Source organism: Cyphomyrmex costatus, unplaced genomic scaffold (assembly GCF_001594065.2).
Source record: "Cyphomyrmex costatus isolate MS0001 unplaced genomic scaffold, Ccosl1.0 scaffold245, whole genome shotgun sequence".
Taxonomy (NCBI): domain Eukaryota; kingdom Metazoa; phylum Arthropoda; class Insecta; order Hymenoptera; family Formicidae; genus Cyphomyrmex; species Cyphomyrmex costatus.
Genome location: NW_017276532.1, coordinates 406,735 through 428,718, shown reverse-complemented (window position 1 = coordinate 428,718; position 21,984 = coordinate 406,735). Strand labels below are relative to the sequence as shown.

The following is a 21,984-nucleotide window of genomic DNA, read 5'->3' as shown; positions in this document are numbered from 1 at the left end:
TTTCAAAGGCTTAACTTTAGTCATGCAAATTAACCGTCGAGAGACCTCGAAGGTAGCCCATTACGCTCGCGACAATTCGCTCTTTTTTAATTGCCTCGTCCCTGTCGCACGGCTACGACCGTGAAAAATTGCAATGTATGTCAACGACGGACGAAACAAGCTCCTCTCATTTAATTCTTCAAAGGAGAAGAATGTAAAAATGTGTTTGTATATTGGAATTGGTATAATTGAAAGGATTTTCAGAGTCGATTATATTTTAGACTGTATTTTATGCCACATAATTATACCTGCTTTTATTTGATTGTTTGATTTATGTGTTGGCGATTAACATTTCATCACGATTTTCGTTCTAAATGGGGAAAAGCTTTTATACACTTGTCAAAGAAAGTTCCGAGAGAGACATTCGAGTGTATGGACACGATCTCCAATGTGCTTTCCAAAGCTTTTAGTCCTTTCAATCTCTCGAGCGCAGGATGCGTATGCGAATTACTTTCGATAATCTCGAATGTAAGGATACCTCGCTCGCGCGTACAACTTTTCTCCTTTTGTCGTCGTCGTCATCACATCATCGTGCACTTTTTTTTTTTTTTCTCTTACATCTTTTCTTCTCTCGTTGCTCATCTCATCGCATCACGCGCGAGGGGAACGAGATTCCGAGAAATTTTTTTTCTTCCGCCCGAGATTCCTCGACGGCGATTTAATGGAATTAAAAAGTTTCCGCGATGCACATCGCTGCGCCCTTTACTCCCACGCGGCGTGGGGGACTCGGCGTAAAAATAGCTTACGCGCGAAAAAGAAAAGCCCCGATCGCTGATCAACGATCTGGGAAATTAATTATCGTGCACGAAGAAACCTCGCGGAGATTATTAGTCACGGCTCGGCCGTAGTTATCGCCGTCGTAGCTCTAAAGAGTCTTTTGCGTGCGCTTGCCGCGCGTCGAGTCTCCGCTTATAGATACGCTAATCTTATCTCTCACCAAGATAGTGCACCATGCCCACGATATAATTACTGATGATGTTTTTTTTTTTCTATATAGTTCTGTCTTTTTACAGTAAAAAAAAAAAAGAAGACATAAATTGCTCCCGCCGGTTATCGTTTCCTGTATTAATTAGATTAAATTATACGACCTATCGTATCATATTATTGACAAATCTTTAATTGCAAATAGAGATTTGTCAACATATACGCAAAATTAACGTATCATGTCTTAATTCTTTTCGCACTTGAGATTTTCATACTCGAGAGTCTTACAGGATAACAAATATTATCTGCTATATCATTTTACGATAACAGTCGATAGAGAGTCGATACCACCAGTACATAACGCGAGGAATATCGATTGGTTTATCGAGCAAATGTTTTTATATGGCGAGAAGACATCCGTGTGAAGCATAGAAAATCCATTTCTAGCGGAAGTCACGCGTTCTAGCGACACGTGCACGCGTGACCGTATAGTCCATTTCGTATTTTCAATATTTTCCACCAGCTTCGTTCTCGTCTACATTTATGATACTAGCGTAACAGACAATCGGTCCACTCTCCAACTATGATACTTGCAATATGAATATCCTTAAAGAGAGAGTTGCGTATTTCTAACTGTAATACAAGCGTTCTTTTTCCTGGATACATTGCTCGGGTCTTTATGCAACACCCTCGGCGAGACTGAATACTTATCTGCAGTAGTACTCGCAGTACTAACTACACAACCGGCAGTAACACTTGAACGAACGAGTGCCTAACTTGTGACTTTATCTCTTGTAATCTTTGCAGGTTTTAAGCAGCTTTTTTTCTGACATTTAATGTCGTTGTGTTCACTTTGCATTCTTATCGATCATCAGATTCGTGCTTCACCACGAATTGCATCAATATCGCTGTGTTTCTTGCGTATGCATATCTTAGAGAACAAGAGTAACGCCGCCGCGGCCGCACTGACATGAAAATAACGGAAAAGATGGAATAAAAGAGAATACATTCGCAGAATGTTTCTTAAATGTGATGATGAGATGCATAAACAAGCGTAAAAAGACTCTTAATTATGAAATTACTCGGAAAGAACGGTTTCGCTGAAGTATCTGAAAACTCGACTAGATGCAGATTTGAAGATAATTTTGTTTGGATTAAAATAATTATGTAAGATGCTCAAGCTGATTGCTAAAATATTAAAATTTTTTTGCAACATTGCTCATCATGCTTGAGATTTTTACCTAATTACTTTGATGATCCAACAAAATTATTTTCAAATCTGTATCTAGTTAAATTTTTAGGTTCTTCCATTAATTGTAAAGATTATTCTTTCCGTGTATATTTATAGTTTCTTTCGAATTAAGAGTAACAATCACCGTTAATTTTTTTTAGTACTTCTTCTTTTAACTTACTGCTACTTAGCACTAGAAAAATTACATCGTTAGAGTTGATGCGGTTAGTCAGAGACGTTCTGTATGCCGGTACGAGTGGGTGCGCGCGTGTCTCCTTGTCCCCACCATTGCGAGCGATCTCTGGACCCGGTGGGGCACTTTCTTTCTATCTCGCGGCCCTCAACAGCAAAGCCCGAGGCCAAGATCGCAGGGCCGTAGGCCCCTGGCCTCGCGGTACATCGCCAGGGCTACGAATAGCCGTATGCGACGTTGCCGTATCCTCATTTGTGTCATTTGAGCGATAGAATACTCGATTTTGTATAAATTATCGATCGTGAGCCAGAAAACATGTGACCAAAAAGAAAAGAAAAGCGAATGTCGACAAAATTGCAGATATAAAAAATCGCAAACAATTTGTCTATCGACTGTTATGATGCAGAAATAATTTTTTATTTAAGCCCCGATATTCGTAGTATGATTTTACATTTAAGATTGTCTTAAATACTCGGAATACAGGAACAAAATTTAAGAATATAAGCTAAGATTGACTACAGAAATGTTGTCGTCTAGCATCAGAATTTGCAACTTATAAACATAATTAAAAAATTATATTGTTTCCAATTTCGGATTTAAACTTTAAGAAATATTAGCAATCGATAATCTTCTATAAAACTTTCATTGTGCTACAAACGAATTATTTGGATTATCAGATAAACATAACAAATAAACATTGCAAAATTTATCAGTCTTTAGTAGAAATAAGGTACAATGTTATATAATAACTATATATTTTGTGAGATTATTCATTTTCTATATGCATGTCAACGATTAATTTCTAGATTCATATTGCCTTTGCCGAATTATTCAGCGATAGATTAGATTATTTTTATTTATTGACACACAATCTTTGACACAAAAACACGAAGAAAATGCTTGAACGTTTAGTTTTATTTTTGCGATTATAAAAATATTATTATAACGTTAAGAAAATGACTCGATCGGAGTCGAAACGTTTGAATTTAAATTTTCATTTGTAAGAAATATTATCTGTATATATAAGTTTTATTTTGCAATTAAATTGTCTCTGTTACTTAACCGGCTCTGGGTCCTCTGAATTTCCAATTCGTTTTAATAGAAATATTTTTTAACACTCGTCCAGTTACTATCCAGTATTACTCGCATTAGTAACAATACTGCGTAGGAAATGGACAATAACTTACCCCCATTAAACTGGACCCCCCACCAGCGAAAATCGAAGTGGCAATAGGTCAAAAATTTAGTGCTCTTTAGTTGCTAATCAGTTGTCCAAGAACCAAAGGTCAATAGCTTAACCGAGTTTTACTCAATAACTAAGCAGTTTTTCTGCATCGCACATAAAAATGTGTGCAATTTGCGTAAACATCTGCCCAGTTATTGTCTACTATTAATAAACTATTAAAAATACTGCGTAGTCCACTTATTGTCCTGTTTTCGTTCAGTCAACCGATTCAGATTTTGCGCATCTTTTGTGCTAAAAAATCTGTAGATGAAGGGTTACATCTACGTGTCTTTTACTTCTCAATTATTAGAATTAATATAACTGTCCAGTAACCGTTCAAAAAATGCATGAAATTTCTACCCGGGGTGATCACGTCGCGATATTCTATTATGGATATTCACACACTCGTCAGTTTATAATGGAAATTGTTGCTTTAAATTCTTGGCCAACTGTATTACTATCGAATACCGCGTGTGTTCGTCAAAATGCATCGTTTCCTGTTACAAATGGAATTTTGCGCGTTTCAGCCTCGTTTCTCAAAGAATAGGAAGCAGCCGTCAAAAATCTGGACAAATACTCGGATTAGTTGAGGCTAATCGGATTAGGTCACTTTGGATCAATAGCGGCCGTTATTGTTCTCGAGTGTATTTTTTGCAGATCCAAACGTTCCTCGTAAACTTCTATGACAAAAGCAGTAGTTATACAGATACTAATGATCGCTAACCTTATTTAACAATAACTTGAATGTTTTAATAGTTCTTATTCTTACAATTACCTTGAATTGCGCAAACTATCGAAAGTCACGCGTTCAGTTTACGTCACAGACGCGAAGAGAAGTTTCGGAATATTGCTTTCCCGGAAGGAGGCGCAGGTCGTTGGACTGAAATATCACGCGCGCGTCCCAAGAATTCCAGTGAGGAATTCGTTTATTTCTTTTTGTAAATTATCGCTGGGCCCATTCTAACGTTGACGTTTGATTAAACGAGAATCGTCTCTTCTCATTTCGTCCACGTGTTTCGCGACGTACAAAAAATGTTTACCGCTCGCGCGAAGTGTATCGATACACTGCCGATTTTACGATTAAACGGGCTCAACTAAATTTTTATATTGTCGACACAAAATGCAAACGCAAAATATTTTAACCAACATTTATTTGTTAATATTTATTTTAAATTGTTTATTCGTTTGAGAAAATATCTGGGAGAGTAATAAATATTTTCTCGTTCTCCATATGTGGGCGCGCTTTTTTGTCGGAAACGAACATAATGGTCCGTAGAAATCGGTCCTCGTCAGCGACCTCCATCACTTCCGAAACCTGTCAAAACTGCATCGCTCACTACCTGCGTGAGCACGGTATCTCGAAGAATGCGCTTGCATTCAAGAAACGTATTGTTGAAGGGAAGCAATCGACAAGGCGTCGAAGCGCATCGGGTCTGGCCGCGCTAGTGGTACACTACCTTAATACTATACAGGGATTCCAGACGGTATTTTGCTTCATTCTGAATAGCCTATAGATTACGTACACAGGTAGTGTGCAGGTAGAGAGATGGTTGTTAGTTCAATTATCATCAATGTATGTAATATTTGATTGTAGAATTTTTCATATTTTAAATAAATTTATATAATAAATTACGACCCATCTCTTTTTAATTTTCATATATTAGCGAAAAATATTTTGAAAATTTCACGCGTCAATTTCACGCTGCAAATATATATTACAATACTTTTTAAGGAGAGTGAATTAGGATAACTATAACATACGAGTGTTTATAGATTTTTCTTGCTATCATTAGAGCTAAATAAATTTGAAAAATAGAAACGATAGAATACTGTTCGAAAGAGCTTAACATTTTTCAAACAACAAATCTCGTAGTTGCTCCTCGACTGTTGCTTATTAAAAAATTACAGGAGCGATTAAACTAGTCTCGAACGGGACTCTCGATGTTTCTTGGAGAGCAAAGTCGAGTTCACGTTAGATCCGCGAATGTTAGAGGAAAATCTTAGCCTCAACATGCTTCTCCGTAGTTCTTTGATCGGTCGAGTGTCCAAAGAGATCTCGGCCGATTAAAAACTCATCGCTAGGCAATAACGGCCTCTCTCTCTCTCTCTCTCTCTCTCTCTCTCTCTCTCTCTCTCTCTCCCGGCCGCATGGTTATCGCAGACTCTCGCTTTCTTCTCGAGGCGTGCCCGGTTTTATCTCGGCTTTATCTCGCCCCATTACCGTCGTAAGAACCTCGGCTGTGAACAAGAACTGACTCGTTTTCTCGTGTCTCTGTCCGCGACAAGTATGCTCTAAGTCTTCGCAATGATCGAGCTACTTATTATCTCGATCGAGATAAGAACTCATTCAAAATATTAAAGGTACCCCTCATTAATCTTTTTGACTCCATTAGATAAGAAAAATCAACGTTCGATCATCATTAAACAAAGTTTCGTTGACGCATTCCGGAACTACGAATAATCGTATATGGCTACATCAAGTATCGGTTAACGTGAACGATCACGTAGCAGCTATTGGGTTACTTTATAAGCTTGAAGAAAAATCGCCCGCGCGCATTTATATTGTAAAATATCTCACTTTTATTGTCAAGATACGAAGGCAGCAGTGAGCACAGCAAGTGCAATATAGCATTATTCGACAATTTTGGTGAAGAGCATGGTGTTTCCAGGCTATGCCAAGCGGGGCCGTGTAGCAGCCTTGGCCGAAGGCGCGCTGGTACCAGCACCCATTGTCCGCGCCGTCTCTTGTTACGAGACGAGACGAGTTGGCGAGCGAGCAAGAGAGAAAGTTTGCGTGTGTTGTGAGAGTGTGAAAGAGAGAGAGAGAGGGAGAGAGGGAGGGGGGGAGGGAGGGAGGGAGAAGGAAGAATTAGGGAGAAGGAAAGAACGAGACGAAGAGCCAGCGGTTGAGCAGCCAGCCAGGCGGCGGTCAAACAGGCAGACTCGATCTTCTCTTTCCTTCTCTCTCGCGCCTTCTCTCCTTCCTCTTCCTCTCGTCTTTATTTCTCCTGTTGTTCCTTTCCTTCGCGCACGGGCCCTACCACGCCACAGACCGCGCTGCATCGAGTCAAAACTACCTACGTGTGCCTGACCGAAGCCCCTGGCAGTAGGTCTCGCCTCGGGGCCTCTTTTCTTCTCCTCACTGAGATCTTGTGCTTCCTCTTCTCACCCCCCTCTTCCATATATCTCGGCGCGAGCGAGGACCCCCGTCTCTCTCACCGGGACCCCGACTTGACCTCTGGTCAACTCGCCCTCCGAATGTTTCGTATATACACCGTGCACAATAACAAAATTTTGTATTTCTTCCTGTCAGGCGTTCAATTTTTGTCTTATTTTGACTGCTTATTACAATACTGTTTTAACAATAATGGGCAGTTGAAAACGTACATGTAAAAGTGTAATAATAGTACAGATTTTTAAATAAAACCATATAAGTCAGATATAGGATAAATTTAAAGTTTGTTCTCTTTTGAGGAAATATAAAGGATATAACATTGTCACATAATCGTATGTGTATATTGTTTTGAAGAATTATTAAATTAAATTCCTTAGTTAGGTTGAAAAAACTAACTATTAATTGTGTACGGTCACCTAGATACACGGTACAATTGATATTTGAGATAATCTTTGTGGACTCGTTTGCCAAGAGATCTCATCGACTTTGGAATCCAGATTGCACATTGACTTCCACGAGCTTTTGATTGCTTTGATTCCTGCACGTGGTCTTTCTGAGCACGCCTGAGTTCTAACCAACAACTATACGTAGTCTTCGACTACGTGACAGTGGGGTTTGGCCTCGGGGCCCGTCAGGAATCTCTGAGGCCCATTACGAGGGTGCGTCTACTTGGTGACCTTTATGCGGCGAAATACGTTTTGTTCTCTTTCTTTTTCTTCTCTGCCCCCCCTCGCTCCCCCTCCCTTTATTCCTCCCTTTCTTCTTTCCGATTTATTATGCGTATTTGTATTTCCGAGTATGTAATCAAGAATATCAGAAGAAGTCAGACAATTTATGAAAGAAATCGGATATTAAATCCGTATATTTCATCAATTATACATTATATAAATGTAAGTATTATAATAGAATTGTGATAAAAAGAAACAGAGCAAAATTAAAATTAAAAAGAATAAAATTATATTTTGTACATATTTTTTATCTTTGTCAAGAATTACAATTCTTTGTCAATGTCGAAAATATACAAAATATAACAAATCTTTGAAAGAAGTTAATGATCTTAGGAAACGTGATATAATAATAGATACAACTTATTTAAAAAAAAAAACCCGTTGGGATTAGAGAAATATTTCTCAGTATTCTTACTTATCCCCAATTTCCGATCTCCCGCATCGAGGGTCGCCAAAACATACTAACGTATATTTATTGTATTTCGGTTATTCTTTATGGAAAAATATTTTATACATTTTGATGTTACACAGTTCGCTATTTATTATTAGCTTTAATAGTAATAATCATTATTCAAATATTAGCTTCTACAGTAGTTTTAATATACGTTAATTTATCGAAAAGCTGCCTCAATACTCAGTACACATGTAAATTTATTAATAAAATTCATGAAATTTATTAAATTTTTTCCTAATAAAATACTCTATATTACTGCGTCGAAAAATAACACATTTCAAAATTAGCAACTTTTCATTTTTTAAATTTCGGATTAGAATAACATTTTAATTAAGATGTAGTGAATAACCAATTTTTATAACTTTTTTCGTGTTACACTTTCAATTACAATATATTTTTTGAAACTATATTAGGAGTTTTCTTTCAAATTTGAATACTTGCAACTTTATAATGTACCTAAATTTGATCTTCTATCAGAGTTTTTCCAAGTAAGCAAATGAACCAAAAATATTTTTCCACAAAATATTCCTCAAAGTCAATTTTTTTCATTATCTCAAAAATGCTAATTTAGTACCATTTTTCTATCAACGCAGCGATATCTAAAAGAAATTCTTTTAAAATTACAAGAATGGAAGATACATACAGAATGTATAAAATTTTAATGCATTTTTGTTTGAATAATACCAGTTGAACATTTACATGTAAACATATATTTATTTGGTGCAAGAACCACACACACACACACACACACACACACACAACATTAATTTCATTTAATTATTTTATTTTTATTATTTTTTTTATTTAACAAATATATTTATTTTCCGTAAATAAGTGTTATATTAGTAATAATCAAACAATTATATTTATTAAAATATAATACATTTTTCTTATAATGCATTTAAATTGAAAAACGTGCCAAGATACAAAATTCACATTTTAGGATTTAAGTGGCACACAAAGAAGTAAGTAATTTAAATACATCTATTTTACGGACATGACAGTAGAAAAAGAATTTGTTGAAAGTCACATTTGTGACTAAAACATGGATTCTCACGAAGAATAATAGCGCCCATAAAGAACATTTAACATGCAGTGGTCTATTTTAAATATTTTATTTTTTTTTTCTTTTTGTAAGATTTATTATAATTATTCCTTGCTGTATTTCCTGCCTCAAAATATGCCAATATGGTGGCTTTTCTGTCCTATAAGTTAAATTTCTTGACGCCCCATAATTTTTCTTTGCTTCTTTATTATTATCTATGTAACTGGAAGAAAGAGAGAAAGAAGAAGAAAAAAGATAAGATCTCCTGCGGATCAAAAGCTACAAAACACGTTTTTGAAAGACATAGGTAAGAATTTTAACTGAAGCAAAGAAATGGTGTCTGGTTCTTGAGAATCGCCAGGATTTATATGTATTATTATATGAAAACATTCTTTTCTCATCGTCACGGATGTGGTTACAGTAATCTTAAAATTCTTTCTCGTTTTCTTTTACAATAAATTTGTTTTGTAAGTAGAATTTATAGAAATTTGTGTACTTTCTTTGAGGAACAAAATATTTAGCTTATAAATCCGCGTGCATAAACACACACACACACACACAAAATTAAAAGAATTATATTCTTGGCTCAAACATGAAATTAATTTCTAGTAATTACTCGCAAAATTTTGCTTTCGAATTCGACCGAATTCGTCAGTGACTGAAAATAATTGTACGATTTCTTGTCGAGTGTGATGCTATTATATGATGACGGACGCGCATTATTGGTGCCATTAATTTAGGTTAATTGTCAGGTTGTACGGTATCTTTTTAATTTGGTTTAATCAGCTATATTAATTAATTGAGAAAGATTACGTTTGTTGCGTTGTATTATCTGACAAGACCTCCTTCGCACGATTTTAATTTAACATCCTTTTTATTTTATTTTTTTTTTGTCTTCTAAGGACTAACGCATTTTGTATTTGTTTTTTTTTTTGGGTGTCTTAAAATTACATCAATTTGTATCCAATTTATATCATAAAATATGGACTCTTTGTATGTATTTATTTAATTTTATAAAATTAAAAGTTAATATAAGCGCAATGTGAGATTCAATCGACATTTAACGTTCACTTTTTCTATACAATACGATTTATTTCTGACGAATTTGTCGAGTTGAGAATCGCTGGACAGTGTCGGCAGGTCGGTATAGGTATATGCCGTTGATGGACCAGAGCTAATCTAAAAATCGCCGGAACTTCACAATTATAGTAATTTACCAACCGACAACAAGCTGTATACACAAGCTCGTCTGTAATAGCATTAACAGCACGCTCTTTCGCTCCCGTGTCCTTTTTAGCTCGTATCCGACCGTGATTTGAAGCTTGAATTTGGAAGAAGTCCATAATTGCCGCATCTCCTCATCTCCGGATTAGGCGGCGCGAGCAGCTCATCTTTTATCGATCTCGTTCGTGAATCGAGATGGTAATGCAAAAGACAGTAACCGACAGATTTGATTTTTCTTTTCTGTTTTTCCTACATTAATATATAAAGTAACAGTTCAAAGTATTAGTTTTATATCATATTTTGCCATTGCTTGTTTTATCCTCTATACGCTTTCCATATGATGCGAATTATTGTGCAACAGTTGAAAGAATATAATCTCATTATTTGAGAGGTTGCATCGAAATAGAATTCTACTTTTATATTACAGCTTCTGTTATCTCCATCATTATAGCTTGTCTCAGTACGCACGCGAAATATTCAACCGATCTTCTTGTTCACGAAGATATTATATACGCGTGGTAGAAAAAACTCATTTTGCTTTTCGTCAAACGAAAACAATCCTCAGGCATAAACAATGCCCGTAAGCACTCGACGGGGGATCGAGAGCGCTACGAGAAACCGAGCCCAGTAATAATCTCTTCACGGCTTCCGCTCTTTGGCTTCTGCGTTCTGATGGGCCTTTCTAGGAATCATTGATGCGAAATCACAGATAACTTGGAATATTGTTCAAGAATCCGTACAATTACGATTATTACATACTCTCATAAATTAATGTTCTCTTCTCTAAATTCTTCTGCGCGGAGTTCTCGATTTGGCGACAAATTCATGACTTAACAGTATTTTAATTTATGAAAGAAAAAAAAATGTTTCTTCTGCAGCAGAAAGTGTTGAAAAAAAAAAAAAAAAAACTTAACATTCCCATGAAATTATTTCTTTGTGTTAGGTATCAAAATGAACTCAATTGAATTTTATCCTTTAATGCAATTTTGAATTAAATTTATTTCGAAATTAAATATTATAAAGTTTAAATGAAAATATGTTCGTGTTACTAAATGGATAAAATATTTGCGCGAATTGCGTCACACGATAGGAGATGTATATTTTCGATTAAGACGGATTCTGTTCGCTCGCTAAAGAACTCGAGGTGGGTGTTCGTATCGGGTGTCAAGATTTTCATTGTCAACTGCCGCCACGCGTATATCAGAGTACCGAGAAATATTCGCGGGTGTGTGTCTTCGGTTGTAAACGTGTGTCGGAGTCGCATTGTGAAGCTCCGGGTATCTATAATTACCTTGCCGGGGTATTATTCCAACAAGACTGCGAAGTAAACAAACCCGCGGGAGAGGAGCGAAAGAGGATAGAAAACAAAGAGGGAGATCGAGTGCACGAACTTTGAATTGGTGTAGCGCCGGTTGGAAGGCCGATAGAACGCGGCGGGCGAGACGCGCCGATCATGATGGAAAGAGGAGACGAGTGGAAGGGCAAGGAGACGAACTGGTAATAAACTTCGGGCACGAGGAGTGTGGAGCACATGTGCGCCCAGGATATGCATTCGGTAGCGAGAGTGAGGAACGTGGCTGAAATTACAGCTAGACAAGCGGTTCCTTTTTCTATACGCTTTTATATACGGCTCCTTCCGAGACGACGAAACGCGATCGACGCATGTTCCAGAATCTGCATCGTAATTGCACATTACGCCATTCATTTTTGCCATTACTTTCTAGACTCCAAGTGTTTATTCGTACTTTGATATTCCGGTCGGATTCGATTCGGCCTGGAGGATGCTAATGTACCAAAGATGACAGGCTAATCTGAATTTACAAAGCCGATTTATGCCGTAAGAATTGAGTTCGACAAAATAACGATGCGTGAACGAGACACTTGTAACCATATTGCGCGTGTTTGTGTAAATTGACTTTTTATATCTATAGGGAGAATTAACTCATAATTGTAATTTTTAAATACCGAGGCTGATCCAATGTAAGGGTCTGATGATTTGGTTAAAGAACGCGAACAATAACGAGCGTTTTCGCTAATAGAACCTTTTGGCTCGCATGATCTTTCACTGTTATTACTTTGATATTCTAATGCTTGGTATTGCTACATTTCTCTCGCTTCCTCTCTCTTTCTCCCATAATAATTTCGCACAAAATCCGTCAAGCGTTTCACTGCGGGAATCTCGATAAAACCAGCTCTCGCGAGAGCTTTCCATCGGCAGACTCACGGGCGTTGATAAAACGAGAATCGCGGGACTCGACTCGGTGGTATGCGGCGCTGCGTTGCGTTATTTATAGAGTCGCGTAGCTGACAATTTAATCGTCCGCTTGCGCGCGCGAGCGCGCGCGCACGCATATTCGCGTGAATTGCATCGAAGCGTGTACGCGGCAGAAGCGTTCGCGTCTTAATAACTACGAAACGACGAACGAGTGCTGTGCTGTGTGCGTCTCGTGCCTCTTCACTCAAAGGGAAAGGTCAATGGTCCTACGTCTCGCGACGATCGGGATCGCGTAGGTCCAGCACGAAGAATTAACTCTTTCATGGTCGTTATTGGAGCGGTCGAGACGACTGCGAACAAGCGCCTCTCGTTGCCGAAGTATTAATTAAATATACGACACTCATTGATCAGCTACTTAAATTAAAATAGTAACCATATGATATAAATATTTTATATAAAAAAGTCATATAATAAGATTATTCCCCGGTTTTAACAAATTTGAGAAAAGTACGTAATATGAGATATAGGAGTCAGCGCGGTACACAAAAATGTTTTGAAAACTATATAGATATAAACGTTTCGGCCATAATTTGGCCATCTTCAGTATAAAACTTTTATTTTATAAAAACCTAGAACTTTTTTATTTCTTAAGCCACTTATATGTGTATAATTTGTTTTACAAACACTTCGAAATAGGAACGTCTTCTCAATGGGGAACAGATATAAAAATAACTCGAAAGCATGAGTTGAAATGCGTACAAATATATACATAGGTATATTGCATTTCCGAATTTCATACAATAATTGAAATGTCTTCTGAATTTTTGTGCATAAGTACCGCACTGACTTTCATATCATTATGTACTATTTTTAAATAAATATATTTAAATTATACTTTCATTATGAGAATGTTGTTTCTTCTCAACATGCAACGGTACTCATTTTTACTAATTATGGAAGTAGAATAAAATATCAATTAATTTCCCTGAATGTTTGTAGTATCAAGCATCGCGCAAAAGATTGAATCTGTAGAAATCATAACCTCTAAAAGTGAATCAATGTGAAAAAAAAAAACAGTATTCGCTGATGATTACATCAGTTATGAGTGTAGAATTGAAGTCAGTGATAATACACTAATTCACTTTTAAAGAAAGTAGGTCCTATACGCAAAAGTCTTTCCTTATACTTGTATTTGCTGGCTAAGTCGGCAGACTATCGCTATTGGTACTTGCTTCAGCTCGATTGAAACGATTGAGTTTCACGAAATGAACAAAAGAATTCGGCCGATTTCGCAAGGATGGAATCCGTTTTGATTACGGAGATGATCTTGGACGGAAGCACGCAGCCTCAGCCTCAGGATGATCAGGATGATCGTGAAATGAATTCTTAGTGTGTATTTCTCTTCTCGTTTCGGACGGCGATCCAGTTTCGCGGAAGGATAAGCCCAAAAGGGGGTTCTTCGACCGCAGCGTCTCTCGTCTTAAGGATTAGCCGTAGCGATAGACGATTGGTATCGCCTCTGAATCTTTTGGAGCAGGTTTTCGCATGCTCGCCAAGATCGGTCTTCTCTACGCGAACGACGTTGAATCCTATTAAGCGAAGACTGGTTTTAATGCAGATGTAATATTTATATACGGACGTTTAGGATGAAGAAAAAATAATATCTGCTATGCGGATCAGGCGGATGTTATTAATTCGATTAAAATGCGACATTACATGAAATTGCCGATTGCGACACCTCCAGCGACTTTAAACGAAACTTATAATGGATAAGCTGAAACGCAATAAACGATTGCACTTTAGTATATTTTACATCGCGTCGAAAAATATATGTTTGATTACATTTCGAACGTTTTTAAATAAAGTTGCGAAAAATATGTTATGTGTGTAAGAAAATCAAGCAGGTGCGAATTGGGAGGTCGAAATGAAAAAAAAACTAGATAGAATAAATACCACGTAATCTTGTACTTTTCGGCAAACTATCACGCAAAAGAAAAACAAAAGTGATTTGTATAGAGAACATATAATTAAGGCCAGTGTTGCACGAACCCCAAATTGTCGTACAACTGTCGGCTGTCGGTCTTTCTTTCGGAACTCCTTTTTACTTTCTACAATTTGGTTCGCGTGCAGGCTGCCATTTAAAGAAATATTTCTTCGTCTGCGGTCTGTTTAACGTCTGACTAATCTTGTAACGATCTATGATCCGCGCGATACTATTTAATTGATGTAAATAAGCAACATTACGGTCATACATTTTTCAGAGTTCGATTATTTTAATTTCTCAACGAAAAATGCAATAAAAGTGATTATTTTATAATAATTATAACAATTTTATAATAATTAGTTATTATTTTGTGATACTTTATTGAGATTGTTTTATTAAAAACTGAAAGTAAAAAATACATTAAATGTTAATCAATTCTCAACATAGTTATTACTGTTATTAGTAGAGAGATCCACGATTATATACCGATAATAATCATACCTTCGTTTGTTTCCAAAATAGGAAAGGTGGATCCGACACCGCACACCTCCTCGTTCAACATGGGCTACCTCGTCTCGCCGTATCCGTATCCCAACGGAGCCGGAGGACCTATCCCCGTTTCTATGGTGAGTATAATTCGGTTATATTTTTTTTTTACTTAGAAAAAGTGGTTCATTTTTAAGTAAATTAATTATTTATTTGACTAAGTTAAGCGTTTTTATTTTGTTCGTCTTCTTCATTGAAGAAGAATGTCTGTATTTAAGTTAGATGTAATGTTTAATTTAAAAAAAAAATACATATATTCTCTTCATCGAAAGAAATCAAGACGAATTAAATTAATTGAGTTAAATGAACAACTCTTTTCCTAGTATAGGTTTATTCTCATTTAAAATTTGGCATGCCTCGGACATTAATTGACCATCGCGCCGTTACTCTTGTTCTCGACAGCGACGCGTCCGCAACCGCGTCTTTTGTCCGGACCTGGATCCTGATCTGACTCTGTCAGACCGTTTCATGCCTTCCTAGCCAGATCGTGATCACGCTATTGATTTATGGTGTCCGCAAATTGGATTCACGATTTATATTTACAGCTCCGCTCGCATACACGTGTATATTTTCTTTCTCTTTTTCTTTCTTTCTCACTCACTCACTCTTACGCGACTTTATAATTTACTTTGAGAGTATCAGAGGATCGCGTCGTTTTCTGAAGTCATCGAAAATGTATAGAATAATTAGGCGGAAAGATCATAAAAATGTAGGATAAAAATGAAGAATCTTTTATATACAGAGAGGGAAACAAAATAATTTTGCTGAAGTACCTATCTAAAAAATGAGATAGATAAGTAAGTATTATATATATATAGTTTGAAAATAATTTTGTTGGATCTTCAAAATAATTACGTGTAGAAAACTTAAGCAGCATGAAGCGAGTAATGCTGCTAAAATTTTCACATTCTAGCAACCAGCTTGAATGTCTTGCATAATTATTTCGATAGAGAGTCTAATAAAATTATTATTTTTAGATTAGCTAAATTTTGAAATATTTCAACAAAACCATATTCTTTTCGTGATGTTATACTATACTTATATATATATGAAAGAAATACGATATGCGGAAGGATTGAGCCGCGAAACGCGGTTATCGATTCATGCGAGCGTGCTTCTGCGGATTCGGCTAATTCGGCTGCGGCGAAGCATGGCGTCGCTAAATAGTGGGCAAAATTGGGCCGATTCAATGTTAAAGAGAGCATGACGCGTGCGATCGCCGTTGCGATCTCTCGCGGGCCGCGTTGCGCTTTGTGCGCGATTCCACGGCGCGTGAACCCATTAAGAGGAGAAGAGCAGTCCCGTCGATTCTTTACGGCCGATAAACACCGCGACGCAAACCGCGCGCGACGTCGTTCAATCCTTCATGACGCTCGAAATGCAGCGGCGGCGGCGGCGGCGGCGGATGCAACGGCGACTCCGGCGATTACATACGGCGAGGAGGAGGGGTGTGCGACGCAACGCGGCGATGATAAATTATTGGGAATTATCGCGGTAATGTGCGTCGGCGCGTTGACCACTCAATTTCGCCGTTGTTTCATTTACCATGGAATTTCGCGTTGTATCAATATATATCCGCTGGCGATTTATACCGGTCGTTAACGCGATAAAGCGCTATTAAAGTTATTGCGATTGCGCGTGGTCCACGCGTCTATCAAAGGTCAATAATTAGAGAAATGACAGAATATCGCAATCGGCACGTTTGCAGAGAATGAGAGTGAAGACGCAATTACACATTTCGTGGAAGGGAAGCGCGCGCGCGCGCGTTGGTATTATATGATTTTACAATTGCAAATATCGCAGTTTTAATAAAAATTATATCGATGTCGAGTTTAAGTTAAGTCTAATTTCTATCTTTGATTATGTACAATAGAATTCTACACGGAAAGGACACGGTTTTGCTGAAATATCTATTATAAAAGTATAATTTTTTTTTTATTTTTTTGTATCTATCTGAAATTTTTTAATACTCTAGCAAAATTAATATCTGGTCGTATATAATAGCACAAAAAGAATATTATCTACACGGTATATCTACGACGGGCCTCGACGTCCGAATTCATCAGAAAGAATTATACCGATTCGAGTCTTTATCTGAATATGTGCGTACGCGAGAGCATCTTTTATTTCATTATGCAAATTCGGGGCGTACGCTGATTAATAAATCCGGTCGAACCGCAACTGACAGTTCAGCAGCGAGAATCACGTGCGAAATCAGGTCGAGACGCGAGGTAAAAGGGTGCATGACATGGTCCAGACTCTAGCGGGAGAGCCTATTAAGGTCTCTTCAACTCCTCGGAGTTGATGAACCACCGGCGATGGTCAGGGATACTACCGAGACACGCCGATGATCCCACCTCCTCCTCCTCGTTCCTCCTTCTCCTCTTGCTCGCTGGATATATCCCGGTCTGGTTTTCTCTCCTTCCCTCTCCCTCCCGATCTTCCTTTCTCTTTCTCTCCAGTTGTGCCGTGCCTGCGTCTTGGATTTACCTACCTGGGGCACTCATCCTCTACCATGTCATTATGTCGTTATTTCCGACAACGAGCGTGTCTCGGCGAACTCTCTCTCGTACGCTTACCTCCGCTCCGACACGGGTATGGGGCGCGAAGCGAGTCTCGCTCGAAATCTCACGGCAAACAGCACTTCCGAATCGTTAGTTGCGCTAACTAGATCTAACATATTGCATGGGGCTTGCAATTATTTGTCTATTTACTCGTTCTGAAAGTCGTGCAATTTATAATAGCTCACACCAATTGTAGTACATTAATTAAAGGCGTTTTAAGGTAATAAATAATTCATTAATTTAAAACTACTACTGTTGAGGTATAATTACAAATTCGACATCTCATATATTAAGAAAAAAATTATAGTAATGGCATTAAAAAAAAGAGAGAGAGAATTAATCACAAGTCCAATAAGTAAACAATTTTGTTAAAAATAGCATAATGTAATATTTTTTGTTATACAAGCAAAATTTAGCAAACTTTTTTGATTTAACTAAAATTAAGTACAATTTTATTTGATTACTCACTTTTTTTTTGTAAATAATAATATAAAATTGGGTTGCAATTACAAAATCAATTTTCTTTTTTGTAATTTCAACAAAATAATTTATTATGGTAAAATAAGAAATATTTCGCGGAGCTGTTAGAGATGGCGTGTTTTTTCTCATAAGATAAATCACTACCTGATACAAAGCAAGGATGATCAGAGACGACCAGCTAATTCGTACACTCCTCACCACTACATCATAGTCAATTATGACTATATTTTTTCAGAGCAATCAGTATTCAATAAATCTGAATCTCTATACTGTTATCAAGCTGGGAAAGTTAAAAAACGTCAAACATAATTTTACTTAATAAATAATGACAGATATATATACTATTCTTATGTAATTTTTTGTTTCATTTTGATAAGAAAGTTTTCTATTTTGAACTTGAACAAAAGATCTTTCAACCTCATAAAAAAAAAACAGTTTCGTATCATTAAATCATCAGTTTATTTAATAAATTAATATCGTCATAATAACCAACAACGATTTTTAATCAGTCACATATCGATAAATAGTTTTTACGTTAGTAATGATCCTTTGATTATTCATAATCAATATTACAATAGCATACGTTTAAAATACCATACGTTATGCATGTCGAGACACGTGTAGGAGCGCTCGCCAACGAATATTGCCAATCTCATTTGACCTCCTCGGTGAGAGAAGCGTAATAATTATTCCGAGTTCGTTCGATCGTTCGTTACATGGGGGTGCCACCTCAGTAATGCGCGACGATTAGAAGCCCGTTAACGATTCGTCGCGGCGGTTTAAGCGCATTTCACCGGAATGTGCCGGGACACACACGCGCTCTCTATCTCCACCACGTGCGCGCGCTTCGTCGTGAGGAGGTGTCTCTACCATGGAATCGACCGTTTCGTGGGACTGTTAAGTACTTCTAAAGACGATCATGTCCCACGTTTCTTGCGCGATTCTCATCGATTGCGTGAAAACGATTTGCTAAACAAGCCGCGTGCGCCTCGTTGCCGCACTTTGTAGAATATAAAGAGTTTTAAGAGGCAGGACAACTTCTTTCGTGTTAGAGAATATGCATCAAATAATCGTTTCTCGAAAGCAAGACTTTCGCGATAAGAGATCGCGCGAGAAATAGAAATTGGATAACTCACGAACAGTCGCCTCGTCCAGAGAGCTTCGATAAGGGCCAGGGGATACCTAATTGATCGTATTTAATGGACGATCAGTTCGCCGCTGACGGGATAGAATTCAATCGACGATCGTTCGCGAGCTTTTCGTACAATGCAACATCGCTGAATGCTTTTCTATCTCTTATATACTGTTGGACAAAAAAGTTATGCGCGAGTACGGACTCGCGCGTAACTTTTTTTTTCAAAGAGCGTATATTCGATTCGAGACGACATTGGCTTGGATACTAGAATCATGTTACACCCTGCCGACGGTGGTTATTGCTGTGACAAAGGAATGATGTTGCTCGAATTTACACGAAATGTCGAAAAATGCTGTAGAAAAAGCTGTTCAACTGTCGAAGAGGAACATACAGAGAAGAAACAAAAAATACACGAGTCTGTGTACGTTCATGCGCAACGAAACGCGTCCCACCAATTAAAAAGAATGCGATTCGAAGTTCTCGAAAATAATGGACGTAACGGAGCGTAGTTTTAGGAAACGAAAAAGGGCAGGAAAATAGTGAGACCGGGGGAAAAAAGGAAAGCGACAGAAGAAGAAGAGCAGTCGCGGAGGACGAGAGGCTTTGGAATGGTTGGAGATCTCGATGGATATGCTTATATAGGCACACATGAAATTCAAAACCTTACATTAAAACGTATAGCTCTCGAAGCGAACGTGGCGCGTTTATTTCAAAGTAATAATATAACGTATAAAGCAACATAACGAAGCTGTGTTATTTGCTGTTTTTCTATTCCATTCATTAAAATATTTATCATTAAACAGCAATCGATAAGAATTACACTGAGATGTTTGATATGAAATGTTTGCTATGAATAATTAAAGTTTTGTTACTGACGCAAAAATTTGTTATGTGACTAAACGTGGTTGGTTAGGTTACTACGCCAATATCAATATATTTATTGAATTTAAACAAACTGATGATTTAATAGTACAAAACTGTTTTGTATTCAGAGATTTTTATAATTAAATTTTATTACCACAATAAAACAATTACACATAAGAATAGTATATTTCTCACTTTCTAAAATTATGTTTGACGTTTTTGAATTTTTCTAGCTTGACAAGAGTAAGAGTATTAGATCAGTTAATTACTAACTGCGCTAAAAAAATGATTCTTGTCATATAATTGATTATGATGTGATAAAAAGTGCATGAAATTCATCTGACTATCCTCGCTTTGTGAATTTCCCTTAGGAGAAAAGACACGCCATGAAAACCCCATCTGAGAACCCCATGAAACACTCCTCATTTTACTCAATAGTAGATATTTTCATTAATATTTTGTTGAAATTACCAAAAGCTAGAAAAGTGATTTTCTAATTGCAATCTAATTTTACATTATTATTTATAAATCATGAGTAATCAAATAAAATTGTACTATTAAGTCAAAAGGTTTATTATCAAGTCCTGCTTTATTTTACAAAAAAATATTACGTTTTGCTATTTTAACAAGATTATTCATTGATAATTGGTTATGTGATACCTTTGTGAATAATTCTCCTTTTTGTTACCATTATTATAACTCTTTCCTCATTTATTCATATAATTTCAATCTATTATTTTTTATGAGCAATTTACGATATTTATTATCTTATTTGTAATTTTAATAAGCTTGCTTAAAAAATTTTATACATTTTGTTCTATCCTGTTTTGTCATGATGATTTTTTAATATCATGATGTATGCAGGTATAAGATATATATATATTATACATCTTCGCGGGTCAGTTTTAGTGAAAAATATTAGTGCGAAAATAATGCAAAGTGCAGATAAAGGAAACACTTATAATTCCTGTTCTGTTTTATACAGAACATTTTAACATGCTCGTAGAATTCTCTGGAGTTTGACGACGACGATGGTGACGATGGTGACAATGGTTTTGTCTCAGGAATGCCCTTTGTCTGTTCGCTCCGGCGGAAGAACTACGGTATTGTTCTCATTGTAAAGATATTGGCGAGCGAACGACTTGCCAAGGAGGTGGAGAAAAAGAAAGAGAGAGATAAGAGAGGGTTGTAAGGAGGATGCGTGACGCCGGTCAAAGATGCTCGCGTGATACATACCTATTCCGCGTTTGGTTCTGTTCGTCGTTGTCGTCCCTCGTCCCCATCATCATCCTCATCGTCCCCTCCTTTTCGACGTCGTGGCCGCTAATTGTTTGCCAATCAAGTACCGTCGTCTAGCACTCGTGGGAAGAGAGTTCGCTGCTTTTCTTCTCCATATCAGGTAGCTCGACCTAAACCGTGGAGCTGGAAAAAGAGAAAACGCGGTGTCACGCGTCGCATCGCATCCGATCGCACCAGATCGCATCCGATCGACGATTTTACGCCGTGTCGTTCGGCGCAAAACGGGACATTGTTGATGAGATAGCCTGAATCTTTGAGAATCTTTAGATCAGAATGAATGTCCAACATTTCTTACGATCATAAATGTTTAGCATTTTTTGCGCTCCTTTTTAGTTGCGCTCAATGAAAATGTGAAATGTGGATTGATTCGGTTGCTTTGTGATAGAAGAAAAAAAAAACCTTTTCTGGAGCTTTTATTTCAAAATTCTTGACGTATTTTGAGATAAAAACTCCGCTGCAAAAAATGTCACACAACATCAAGATAAAATTTTTGCGCGAGTTTTATGAAGAATTTGAATCCGTTCGGAACATTGGCGTCGAGCAAGAAAGTTTATCTGACACTCGCAAGATTTATTAGGTAGTGCCATTATACAGGTTCAGGCGTTAGCATTTGTATTCGAGCAGTTTTTGCATTCTTCAAATCTTCAGTTCTTTTACTT

General features: G+C 37.2%; 1 protein-coding gene across 1 annotated transcript in view; it reads left to right on the top strand.

Moving 5' to 3' along the window:
* LOC108774334 (protein pangolin, isoforms A/H/I/S) overlaps nt 1-21,218 on the top strand; it is a 33,992-nt gene extending 12,774 nt beyond the window's left edge. The window contains exons 3-4 of the mRNA XM_018540409.1: nt 14,960-15,063; nt 21,033-21,218. Coding sequence (XP_018395911.1) covers nt 14,960-15,063; nt 21,033-21,218 — 290 coding nt within the window. The remainder of the gene's footprint in view (nt 1-14,959; nt 15,064-21,032) is intronic.
* Nucleotides 21,219-21,984: the final 766 nt, after the last annotated feature.